The 13,508-nt window shown below is 46.0% G+C and overlaps 1 protein-coding gene across 1 annotated transcript in view; it reads left to right on the forward strand.

Annotated features, from left to right (window-relative positions):
• The first annotated feature begins 2,731 nt into the window (after window positions 1-2,731).
• slc6a19a.1 (solute carrier family 6 member 19a, tandem duplicate 1) overlaps window positions 2,732-13,508 on the forward strand; it is a 106,840-nt gene continuing 96,063 nt past the window's right edge. Inside the window, exon 1 of the mRNA XM_070880405.1 lies at window positions 2,732-2,873. Within this exon, the coding sequence (XP_070736506.1) occupies window positions 2,840-2,873 (34 nt within the window). The 5' untranslated portion in view covers window positions 2,732-2,839. The remainder of the gene's footprint in view (window positions 2,874-13,508) is intronic.

A 13,508-nucleotide genomic window follows, 5' to 3' on the forward strand; every position in this document is an offset into this window, starting at 1 on the left:
CCACTCACCGTGGTCTTCCAGGACAACATCTTGGTCACAGGTCGGAACACAGTCGAGCATCTGCAGAACCTGGAGGAGGTTCTTAGTCGACTCAATTGCGTGGGGCTCAGGTTAAAACACTCGAAGTGCGTTTTCCTGGCACCTGAAGTGGACTACTTGGGAAGGAGGATTGCGGCAGACGGCATCAGGCCCACCAACGCGAAGACGGAGGCAATCGAGGACGCACAGAGGCCACAGAACGTGACGGAACTGCGGTTGTTTCTGGGACTCTTGAACTACTTTGGTAGCTTCTCACTGGGTCTCAACACCCTGCTAGAACCACTACATGTCTTACTACAAAAAGGGGGTGAATGGGTTTGGGGCAAAAGCCAAGAAAATGCCTTTATAAAAGTGAGAAAATTGTTATGCTCAAACAAATTGCTTGTGTTGTATGATCCATGTAAGCGTTTGGTACTAGCATGTGATGCATCGTCATATGGCGTCGGGTGTATATTGCAACAAGCTAATGATTTCGGGAAACTACAACCGGTTGCTTATGCATCCAGAAGTCTGTCTAAGGCTGAGAGAGCCTACAGCATGATTGAAAAAGAAGCGTTAAAGTGTGTCTATGGGGTAAAGAAAATGCATCAAAACCTGTTTGGGCTAAAATTCGAATTGGAAACTGACCATAAGCCACTTATATCCCTGTTTTCCGAGAGTAAAGGGATGAATACCAACGCATCGGCCCGCATCCAGAGATGGGTGCTCACGTTATCCGCATACAACTACACCATCCGCCACAGACCAGGCACAGAAAACTGTGCCGATGCTCTCAGTAGGCTGCCATTGCCCACCACGGGGGTGGAAATGGCGCAGCCCGCAGATGTAACCATGGTTATGGAAGCATTTGAGAGTAAGCAATCACCCGTCACTGCCCGGCAGATCAAAACCTGGAAAAGCCAGGACCCCTTATTATCTCTAGTCAAAAGCTGTGTGCTTCACGGGAACTGGTCTAGTGTCCCAGTGGAAATTCAGGAGAAGATAAAGCCGTTTCAACGGTGCAAAGATGAAATGTCTATACAAGCAGACTGCCTTCTGTGGGGCAATCGAGTAGTGGTCCCCAAGAAGGGCAGAGACACCTTCATCAATGACCTCCACAGTACCCACCCAGGCATCGTAATGATGAAAGCTGTGATGTATGTCGCACACAAATCACTGACTCCACACGGTTTGTTGTTAATCTAACTGCTGTGACCTTCATCCTTTATTGAATAGCCTCAGAGTGCCTCTCAGGTGTGGTGGTCAGCCTTTTATATTGCCTGTTGCAGGTACTTTCAGGTTTCCCACCACAGCGCCCTCTGTGGTGTACCATTGTGCTTATATTACATTTAAGGTACCAGGACAATATACACATCAATACATAACATCACACTTCCCCTCCACCAGGACACAGGACGACGATACACACATCAATACATAACATCACACTTGTCCAACGGAAGGCAGGTAGGCATAGACAGTGCGTTAGTATGGTACATGTTATCTGGTACATTAACTAGTTATTGACTGGTAACGGATCCCTGATTTCCTTTTTAGCTCTTATCATTAATTGTATTTCATATCCATTATTTTACACAAATACAGTGGCAATTCAGCATTAAAATATTAATTCTTATTATAAATCCGCCATCTCACATTAACATAGCTCATTTTAGACTCGCTCTGCCTTACAGGAGTCCTTTGTGGGGACCACTACATGGTAAGGCCCTTTTAAGATTCCCGGGTGCATTTCCTTTTTAAGGCGCCATCTTTGATGCAGGAGGATTCCACGAGGCTTCTCCTTGGGTGCCGCCATCTTTGATGCTCTGCTGCTGGACACGAGGCCGCCGCCATCTTGCTCTCCGCCGCTCCGGATGCCCTCCGCCGCCGCAGCCTTTGCTCCCCTCTGCTGCCACCTGACTTGTCACCTCTCCTGCGGCCATCGTGGTCGCTTCTCCGGCGGCCACCGTAGCCGCCTCCCCTGCAGCTGTAGTGGCCTCTCCAGCCGCCGCACTTGCCGCCTCCCCCCGCGGGCTCCGTAGCGGCCTCCCCTGCGGCCGCCGTGGCCGCCGACCTCCAGCTGCTGCCGCCGCCCGACTCATGGCCACTGCCCGACTCTCCCTCTGCGTGAGCCCCTCCGATCCGCCGGTCATCCTGGATCCCTCGCACCCCGCCCGCAGCGCCCCGCCGGCTCATCGCCCCCCCCCCCCACTAGGCCACTCTCTGCAGCGCTGCTTGCCTGTGGGGGTAGAGGCTGCAGGATCTCTGTGGCTTGAGGTCTGGGGCTGGGACTTGCCTGTGGGGGCTGAGGCTGCAGGATCTCTGTGGCCTGAGGTCCGGGCCTGGGGCTTGCCTGTGGGTCGATTGAGGCTGCAGCTCCAGCTCGGTCGGCGCTGCTCTCTGGGGACCCTGGGCACGGCAGCACCCCGGGGAGCAGCAGCCTGTGGAGTGATGAAGTCTTCCCAGCTCCCACGGACCATCCCCATCCACCTCCGGCCGAGGAGTGTCGGCCCATCGCCTGCGACGACCCACAAAGGTAAACCGTGCGTCTCGTCCCCGTGGGATACCTGCACCATCGCTCTGCCAAGAACAGGTATTAGTTCCCTGGTGTAGGTACGCAGCTTCACCGTGACCGGGACCAGCTTGGGTCATGCAGCTGGGTTAATCCACAGTTTATCAAAAGTTCTCCGACTCATCAACGACGGACCCGAGCCAGTGTCTACTTCCATACTCACAGGGACTTCCCTTATCACTGGGGGCGAATCGTCGGTACACGTGTACAGTCCCAACACCTCATCATCTTCTGCCTGCTCTTCGCTGGATGGTGGATCATCCCCCATCTCCTCAGCTACATGGTGAGTCCGATTTCTTTTGCACATACGCTGAAGGTGGCCTTTCGTGTGGCAGGTATTGCACGTGTACTCCGCAAACCTGAGCCCCATGGCTTCCTCCACAACGCCAGCATGGTGCTGCTTGATTGGCCCCCCTCAGCGGGCACTGAGAGTTGTGATGGACAGTTGTTTTACAGGAAGGAAAGGAGGAAGGAAGGAAGGAAGGAAGGGAGGGAGGGAAGGAGGGAGGGAGGGAAGGAGGGAGGGAGGGAGGGAAGGAGGGAGGGAGGGAAGGAAGGAACGTTGACACTGTTGTAGTGTGAGACAATTTGTGCATAATCAAGCTCCCACAATCAGCTATGTGATAATGACAGATAACATGTTGTATTTTGTTATGTCGATGGACACTGCGGATAACTCCTCTGCTCTTCAAAATAGTGCCATGGGATCTTTTACCTCAAACTGAGGGGCCTTGGTTTAACGTCTCATCCCAAAAGATGGCACCTTCAACAGTGCAGCAGTCCCTCAGCACTTTACTGGAGTGTCAGCCTAGATTTATATGCTCATGTCCCTGGATTGGGACTTGAGCCCACAACCCACTGACTCAGAGGCCAGAGTGCGATCCACTGAGCTACAGCTGACACTAGTATGAAGTATGAAGTGATGCATTTTGTAAAGAATAATGAGGAGAGGCAATACAAATGAAATGGCACAGTATTAAAGAGGTTTCAGAAACAGGGTTATATAGACATTTTTGAAGGTGGCAGGCCAAGTTGATGCAGCTGTTAAAAAAGCATACAGGAACCTGGGGATAAATAGAGGCATAGAGTACAAAAGCCAGGATGTTATGATAAATCTTTGTAAATCACTGGCTAAGCCTCAACTGGAGTATTGTGTCCAATTCTGGGCACCACACTTTAGGAAGGATGCCAAGGCCTTGGAGAGGGTGCAGAGGAGATTTACTAGAATGGTATCAGGACTTCAGTTATGTGGAGAGACTAGGGAAGCTGGGATTAAGGAGTGATCTAGTAGAGATGTTCAACACTCTGAGGGGTTTTGAGAGAATACATAGGGAGAATGGTTTCCATTAGCATGAGTGTCGGTAACCAGAGAATACAGAGCGAAGTTAATTGGCAAAAGAAGCAGAGGGGAGATGAGGAAATTTGTTTTAGCGAGTTGTGATGATCTGGAATACACTGCCTGAAAGGGTGGTGGAAGCAGATTTTTGAGTAACATTCGAAAGGGAATTGGATAAATACTTGAAAAGGATAAATGTGCTAGGTTATGGGGAAAGAGCAGGGAAGTGGGACTAATTGGAAAGCTCTTTCAAAGAGCCAGCACAGGCATGATGGGTCGAATGGCCTCCTTCTGTGCTGTGTGATTCTATGAAATATGTGGATCACAATTATGTCATCGGGACTCGAGTTCAATTTTAGGAGGAGGTCTGGGTGGAGGATCAGTGACGGCCTCCCCATCGGGACAGACATGCCGGGAGCTGGTTCGTGGACCAGAAGTGGACAAGGCAGTTAGGTTTTTGAAAATCTTTTATAGGTTTCCGTTTGGGCCAGGAGGAGCAAGTGTGTTTCCATGGTGCTGAGGTCCAGCATTTTCACCCACCTTACACGTCATTTTAGCAGATAACTAATAATCAGTAAGCAAGGAAGTAAAGCGCACACGATAATCAAAAAACAATCTTACCTTCTGCTTTTTATCTTACCATTTTACCAACAAACGTACAAGATGGTTAAGTACACATGCGTGCACTGTGTGAATATGAGTATTGAGATCACGTATTCAATGAGGGTGTCTATCACTCGTTATTTAATTTCCGAATCAAAAATTCAATTAGCCACATCTGGGCTCCCAATTGGCCACATGTGACTACTGACCAACACTATACCAGAAATAATTGGCCCAAGAGAATATCTGAGGCAAGGATCTTGTAACACTAATAAACAGAAAGAAACAAAAGGATCTGAAAGTTAAGCGCAAATTTGCTGTTTAAAATTAGTACTAATTGTTGCCGTTCCTTTCAATTGCAATTGTTTCCCACATTACAACGGTGACTACACTCCTAAAGTACTTCATTGCCTGTAAAGCGCTTTGAGACGTTCGGTGGTCGTGAACGGCGCTATATAAATGCAAGTCTTTCTTCTTTCTTTAATCAGGGCTTCGAGCTGAAAAGCAAAATTTGGGGTGGGAATTAATTGAGCTTTTACATTTAAAATTAATTTTAAACCAACAGCCTGTTAAAGTCGCAGGACGAAGGTGACTGCAACAAAAGCAACAAAATTATATTTCTCAATGTATTTTCGAGACAAAAAAATCATTCAGTTCAAGAACACGGAAGGCTAAATTTAGATTATGATGACAATCATTTACCAGGTAATGTAGGAGTCATACAGGAAAAAAAATTAGTCAGTTACATGGTAAGAGAGAATGTCATCTGTGTTGTTGATGAAGCAGATTACCATTATATTGGGATGTTTTGTCCAAGGCGTTTTGTGTAAATATATTGAACCAGGGTAGGGCCTTTACTCATTAACCGATAAAGCTAGGTCTGTCACCAAATTCTTATTGTGAATAGTTTCCTCGGACCGGTGTTTTGTTGACCATGCCATGTCATGTAATCGAAATACCCGCGCTGGTGTTTAAGTTGTGGGCATTCATTCGGAGGGTGGCAGGACTTGGATCTAATGGTCGGAGGGACCGTTGGTGCGGGGAGGGTTTGTGTGGGAAAGAGGATGATTCACCCAAAGGATCCCTCAATGATCTGCTGGCCTACAGGTCTGCGGGTTGGCAGGAATGGTGGTACATTGCTCCTGCTCGCATCTCGCTCTTCTTCCTCTCCTGCTCCTCCACATCTTTCTCCACAGGTGATTCTGAGGATTGCCCTCTTTGAAGGGTAATGTTATGGAGCATGCAGCAGAGAATATGAAGAATCTCTCAGGGATATATCTCGCAGGACACCCTCAGACCGATCCAAGCAGTGGAACCTCTGTTTCACGATACCACTGGTTTTCTCAGACAGAGTTCTGGTAGAACGAAGTACAAGTTGACTGATTGAAAGGTTGAAGTCACAGTGTATGTAGAATATCCCATTCATAGCCTGCCTCTAATAGGCAATTAAGAGCTAAAATGACTGTTTTTGTAATGATTAATTGGCCTAAAGATAGTCAGGCACTTTTGTAACTGATTATTTATTAACAAAGTTAATAGAATATCATTTACAGCTTCTTTAATTAATATTTACTTTTCAGGATGCAAACTAGAAAAGTGTGATTGAGTTTTGACAATCTGAACTGTAGTTATGACAACTGGAGAATGATATAATTTATATAAGGATTCTTTAAAGACTAAACACGTTCCATTAACTGAAACATGAAAACGAGACTGAATCGAGGAGCACGTTAGCAGAGCAGCAGATGTCAATCATTAAATCTTGTTAAATCAAATGTTACCGAAATTCCAAGTCATGGAAGATCAAAGATTTGATAGAAAACTATCCCCCTTTGTACCATGGGAATAGAATTTGTTGAATGGGCCAGTCAGCGTTGAATAACATGTATTATAATGATGGATTGATATCCTGCATTTCCATTTGTTTGTCTTTGATGAGGGTTTAGGCTGGTCCAGGTAAAATTCCACAGTTTTTGACTGGATGATTTTCCCCATGGTTTTTCCTCCTTCAAAATGTAATTAACCTGCGGAGGGGTCAAGGCAATACAGACTCTACATTGCTTACAGAAATAATGAGCTCAATATCCTCATTTCATTGAACAGTCATCTCTACCAATGAGTTACCCTACCTGTTGAAGTTAAAGTTTATTTCTGTGGGTTGTTTGTTGTCAAGGTTGGCTCAGGAGGCTGTACCAGCGAGATCATTGAACATGGAGGAGAAACAACAGCAACAACTTATATTTATATAGCGCCTTTAACATAGTAAAATGTCCCAAGGCACTTCACAGGATTATAAAACAAAATTTGACACCAAGCCACATAAGGAGATATTAGGGCAGATGCTTGGTCAAAGAGGTAAGTTTTAAGGAACGTCTTAAAGGAGGAAAGAGAGATAGCGAGGCATAGAGGTTTAAGGAGAATATTACAGAGGGTGAAAGGACTGGTTCTGATGGTAGGAGGGCCTAGGCAGCTGAAGGCATGGCCACCAATGGAGGCAGAGGGCCTGGCTGAGGTGCTAAAGGAGTACTTTGCATCTGTCTTTAACGAGGAAGAAGATGCTGCCAAAGTCATAGTGAAAGAGGAAGTAGTTGAGATACTGGATGGGATAAAAATTGATAAGGAGGAGGTACTAGAAAGACTGGCTGTACTTAAAGTAGATAAGTCACCAGAACCAGATGGGATGCATCCTAGGTTGCTGAGGGAAGTAAAGGTGGAAATTGCAGAGGTACTGGCCATAATCTTCCAATCCTCCTAGGGCTGGTGCCAGAGGACTGGAGAATTGCAAACGTTACACCCTTCTTCAAAAAAGGGTGTAAAGATAAACTCAGCAACTACAGGCCAGTCAGTTTAACCTCGGGAGTGGGGAAGCTTTTAGAAACGAAAATCAGGGACAAAATTAACAGTAACTTGGACAAGTGTGGATTAATTAAGGAGAACCAGCATGGATTTGTTAAAGGCAAATCATATTTAATTAAGTTGATTGAATTTTTTAACAGAGAAGGTTGATGAGGGCAATATGGTTGATGTGGTGTACATGGACTTCCAAAAGGTGTTTGATAAATGACACATAATAGGCTTGCCAGCAAAGTTGAAGCCCATGGAATAAAAGGGACAGTGGCAGCATGGATACAGAATTGGCTAAGTGACAGCAAGCAGAGAGTAGTGGTGAACAGTTGTTTTTCAGACTGGAGGAAGATACACACTGGTGTTCCCCAGGGGTACTAGGTCCACTGCTTTTCTTGCTATATATTAATGACTTGGATGTGGGTGTACAGGGCACAATTTCAAAATTTGCAGATGACGCAAAACTTGGAAATGTACTGAACAGTGAGGAGGATAGTGATAGACTTCAAGAAGACATGGACAGGCTGGTGGAATGGGCGGACATGTGGCAGTTGCAATTTAACACAGAAAAGTGCAAAGTGATACATTTTGGTAGGAAGAACGAGGAGAGGCAATATAAACTAAAGGGTACAATCCTAAAGGAGGTGCATGAACAGAGAGACCTGGGGGTATATGGGCACAAATCACTGAAGGTGGCAGGGCAGGTTGAGAAAGCGGTTAAAAAAGCATACGGGACCCTGGGCTTTATAAAGAGGCATAGAGTACAAAAGCAAGGAATTTATGATGAACCTTTATAAAACACTGGTTCGGCCTCAACTGGAATATCGTGTTTAATTCTGGGCACCGCACTTTAGGAAGAATGTGAAGGCCTTAGAGAGGGAGCAGAAAAGACCAGCGGCAACCGACCTGAGAGTTTGGGAGGCTAAGAGTCCGAGAAGCAGGAGGGCTGGAGGTAGGCGAGGAATTCACTTCTGACGAGGATCAGAGAGTCGGAAAGTTGGAGGAGCGGGCAGTTTAAAAAGAGTGGGAGCTGGAGAGTCGGTGGAGCAGTTTAATAAGAGCGGGAGCCGGAGAGTAGGAGGAGCAGTTTAAAAAGAGCAGGAGCTGGAGAGTCGGAAGAGGTCGGAGCGGAGCAGGTTGGGAGCAGCGAGGCCCATAAAAGGGGCCCTGCAGTCGGAGGAGACCAGCTGGTGCAGGGGCAGAAGGTAAACAAAGAAGTAAAACGAAATCAAAGTGTGACATCACAGCCAAGCGGTGGATTGGCTGGTGGATTGGCTGGTGGATTGGTGAGTATTTAATCTTTTTCTTTTTCTTTTTCTTTTTCTTTTCTTTTCTGATCAGTAAGAAACCTTTGGCATTGTAATCAGTTAGGTTAATTTAAGGGTTAAGCCATGGCAGGAGAGCCCAGACCCGTGTTATGCTCCTCCTGTGCTATGTGGGAAGTCAGGAACACTTCCGTTGTTCCTGACAACTACATGTGCAGGAAGTGTATCCAGCTGCAGCTCCTGACAGACCGCATTGCGGCACTGGAGCTGCGCATGGATTCACTCTGGAGCATCCGCGATGCTGAGGATGTCGAAAATAGCACGTTTAGTGAGTTGGTCACACCGCAGGAAAAGGTTACATAGCCAGATAGGGAATGGGTGACCATAAGGCAGAGCAGTGGAAAGAAGTTAGTGCAGGGGTTCCCTGCGGTCATCTCCCTTCAAAACAGATACACCACCTGGGTACTGTTGGGGGAGATGGCTCATCAGGGGAAGGCAGCAGCAGCCAAGTCCATGGCATCAGGGTGGCTCTGCTGCACAGGAGGGCAGGAAAAAGAGTGGGAGAGCTATAGTGATAGGGGATTCTATTGTAAACAGAATAGATAGGCGTTTCTGCGGCTGCAAATGAGAATCCAGGATGGTATGTTGCCTTCCTGGTGTAAGGGTCAAGGATGTCTCAGAGTGGCTGCAGCAAATTCTGGAGGGGGAGGGTGAACAGCCAGCTGTCGTGGTGCATATAGGTACCAACGATGTAGGTAAAAAATGGGATGAGCTCCTACAAGCTGAATTTAGGGAGCTAGGAGTTAAATTAGAAAGTAGGACCTCAAAGGTAGTAATCTCAGGATTGCTACCAGTGCCACGTGCTAGCCAGAGTAGGAATCGCAGGATAGCTCATATGAATACCTGGCTTGAAGAATGGTGCAAGGAGGAGGGATTCAAATTCCTGGGACATTGGAACCGGTTCTGGGGGAGGTGGGACCAGTACAAACTGGACGGTCTGCACCTGGGCAGGACCGGAACCGATGTCCTAGACAGAGTGTTTGCTAGTGCTGTTGGGGAGGGTTTAAACTAAAATGGCAGGGGGATGGGAATCAATGCAGGGAGGCAGAGGGAAGTAAAAAGGGGGCAGAAGCAAAAGATAGGAAGGAGAAAAACAAGAGCAGAGGGCAGAGAAATAAAGGGCAAAAATCAAAAAGGGCCACATTACAACATAATTCTAAAAGGACAAAGAGTGTTAAAAAAACAAGCCTGAAGGCTCTGAGTCTCAATGCGAGGAGCATTCGTAATAAGGTGGATGAATTGACTGCGCAGATAGCTGTTAACGGATATGATGTAATTGGGATTACGGAGACATGGCTCCAAGGTAACCAAGGCTGGGAACTCAACATCCAGGGGTATTCAATATTCAGGAATGACAGACAGGAAGGAAAAGGAGGTGGGGTAGCGTTACTGGTTAAAGAGGAGATTAACGCAATAGTAAGGAAGGACATTAGCGTGGATGATATGGACTCTAAAAGGGTATAGCTGCGAAACACCAAAGGGCAGAAAACATTAGTGGGAGTTGTGTACAGACCACCAAACAGTAGTAGGGAGGTTGGGGATGGCATCAAACAGAAAATTAGGGACATGTGCAATAAAGGTACACGAGTTATCATGGGTGACTTTAATCTGCATATTGATTGGGCTAACCAAACTGGTAGCAATACTGTGGAGGAGGATTTCCAGGAGTGTATAAGGGATGGTTTTTTAGACCAACATGTTGAGGAACCAACTGGAGAGCAGGCCATCCTATACTGGGCCTTGTGTAACGAGAAAGGATTAATTAGCAATCTGGTTGTGAGAGGCCCCTTGGGGAAGAGTGACCATAATATGGTAGAATTCTTCATAAAGATGGAGAGTGACACAGTTAATTCAGAGACTAGGGTCCTGAACTTAAAGAAAGAAAACTTCGACGGTATGTGACATGAATTGGCTAGGATAGACTGGAGAATGTTACTTAAAGGGTTGACGGTAGATAGGCAATGGCAGACATTTAAAAATCACATGGATGAACTACAACAATTGTACATCCTTGTGTGGCGTAAGAATAAAAAAGGGAAGGTGGCTCAACCGTGGCTAACAAGGGAAATTAGGGAAAGTGTTAAATCCAAGGAAGAGGCATATAAATTGACCAGAAAAAACAGCAAACCTGAGGACTGGGAGAAATTTAGAATTCAGCATGGGAGGACTAAGGGTTTAATTAGGAGGGGGGAAATAGAGTATGAGAGTAAGCTTGCAGGAAAATAAAAACTGACTGCAAAAGCTTCTATAGATATGTGAAGAGAAAAAGATTAGTGAAGACTAATGTAGGTCCCTTGCAGTCAGAATCAGGTGAATTCATAATGGGGAACAAGGAAATGGCAGATCAATTGAACAAATAGTTTGGTTCTGTTTTCACTAACGAAGACATGAATAACCTCCCAAAAATACTAGGGCACCGAGGGTCTAGCAAGAAGGGGGAACTGAGGGAAATCCTTATTTGTCAGGAAATGGAGTTAGGGAAATTGAAGGGACTGAAGGCCCAGGGCCTGATAGTCTGCATCCCAGAGTACTTAAGGAGGTGGCCTTAGAAATAGTGGATGCATTGGTGGTCATTTTTCAACATTCTATAGATTCTGGATCAGTTCCTATGGATTGGAGGGTAGCTAATGTAACACCACTTTTAAAAAAAGGAGGGAGAGAGAAAACAGGGAATTATAGACCAGTTAGCCTGATATCGGTGGTGGGGAAAATGCTGGAATCAATTATTAAAGATGTAATAGCAGTGCATTTGGAAAGCAGTGACAGGATCGGTCCAAGTCAGCATGGATTTATGAAAGGGAAATCATGCTTGACAAATCTTCTAGAGTTTTTTGAGGATGTAACTAGTGGAGTGGATAAAGGACAATGAGTGGATGTGGTGTATTTGGACTTTCAAAAGGCTTTTGACAAGGTGCCACACAAGAGATTAGTGTGCAAAATTAAGGCACATGGTATTGGGGGTAATGTATTGACGTGGATAGAGAACTGGTTGGCAGACAGGAAGCAAAGAGTGGGAATAAACGGGTCCTTTTCAGAATGGCAGGCAGTGACTAGTGGGGTGCCGCAGGGTTCAGTGCTGGGACCCCAGCTATTTACAATATACGGTAATGATTTAAATGAAGGAATTGAATGTAATATCTCCAACTTTGCACCTGACACTAAGCTGGGTGGCAGTGCGAGCTGCGAGGAGGATGTTAGGAGGCTGCAGGGGGACTTCAACAAGTTAGGTGAATGGGCAAATGCATGGCAGATGCAGTATAATATGGATAAGTGTGAGGTTATCCACTTTGGTGGCAAAAACAGGAAGGCACCTGTTGTACCTCCCCTTTTACTAAACTGTCACCATTCACAAAACATTATCTGAATGGTGACAGATTAGTAAAATGGGAGGTGCAACGAGACCTGGGTGTCATGGTACATCAGTCATTGAAGGTAGGCATGCAGGTACAGCAGGCAGTAAAGAAAGCAAATGGCATGTTGGCCTTCATAGCGAGAGGATTTGAGTATAGGAGCAGGGAGGATTTGAGTATAGGAGCAGGGAGGGCTTGCTGCAGTTGTACAGGGCCTTGGTGAGACCACACCTGGAGTATGTGTGTACTTTTCGTCTCCTAATCTGAGGAAGAACATTCTTGCTATTGAGAGAGTGCAGCAAAGGTTCACCAGACTGATTCCCGTGATGGCAGGTCTGACATAAGAAAGATTGGATCGACTAGGTGTATATTCACTGGAATTTAGAAGAATGAGAGGAGATCTCATAGAAACATATAACATTCTGACAGGATTGGACAGGTTAGATGCAGGAAGAATGTTCATGATGTTGGAGAAGTTCAGAACCAGGGGCCACAGTCTAAGGATAAGGGGTAAGCCATTTAGGACCGAGATGAGGAGAAACTTCTTCACTCAGTGAATTGTGAACCTGTGGAATTCTCTGCCACAGAAAGTTGTTGAGGCCAATTCGTTAGATATATTCAAAAGGGAGTTAGATGTGGCCCTTGCGGCTAAATGAATCAAGGGGTATGGAGAGAAATCAGGAATACGGTACTGAAGTTGCATGATCAACCATGATCATATTGAATGGTGATGCAGGCTGGAAGGGCCGAATGTCCTACTGTTGCACCTATTTTCTATGTTTCTGTGTTTCTATGTTCCAGGGATGAGGGATTTCAGTTACATGGATAGACTGGAGAAGCTGAGGTAGTTCTCCTTAGAGCAGAGAAGATTGAGAAGAGATTTGAAAGAATTGTTCAAAATTATGAGGAGTCTAGACATAGTAGACAGAGAGATGCTGTTCCCATTGGCAGAAGAGTCGAGAATCAGAGGTCACAGATTTAAAGTGATTGGCAGAAGAACCAAAGGCGACATGAGGGAAAATATTTTTACGCAGCAAGTGGTTAGGATCTGGAATGCACTGCCTGAAAGGGTGGTGGAGGTAGATTTAATCGTGGCTTTCAAAAGGGAATTGGATAAGTATGAATGAAAACATTTGCAGGGCCATGGGGAAAGGGCGGGGGAGTGGGACTAGCTGAAGTGCTCTTGCACAGAGCCAGCACGGGCTCAAGAGGCCGACTGGCCTCCTTCTGTGCTGTAACTATTCTATGATTCTATAAATAAAATCAGGGATGCTCCTGAGGCCAGAATTAGAGGAGCGCAGACATTTCGGAGGGTTGTGGAGCTGGAGGAGATTACAGAGATAGGGAGGGGCGAGGCCATGGAGGGATTTGAAAACAACAATGAGAAATTTAAAATTGAAATTAACCTATTGATCCAAAAACACAACAAACATCTGATACTGGAGGGTATCATTTATGGC

The sequence above is a fragment of the Pristiophorus japonicus genome, chromosome 5 (assembly GCF_044704955.1).
Source record: "Pristiophorus japonicus isolate sPriJap1 chromosome 5, sPriJap1.hap1, whole genome shotgun sequence".
In the NCBI taxonomy this organism is placed as follows: domain Eukaryota; kingdom Metazoa; phylum Chordata; class Chondrichthyes; family Pristiophoridae; genus Pristiophorus; species Pristiophorus japonicus.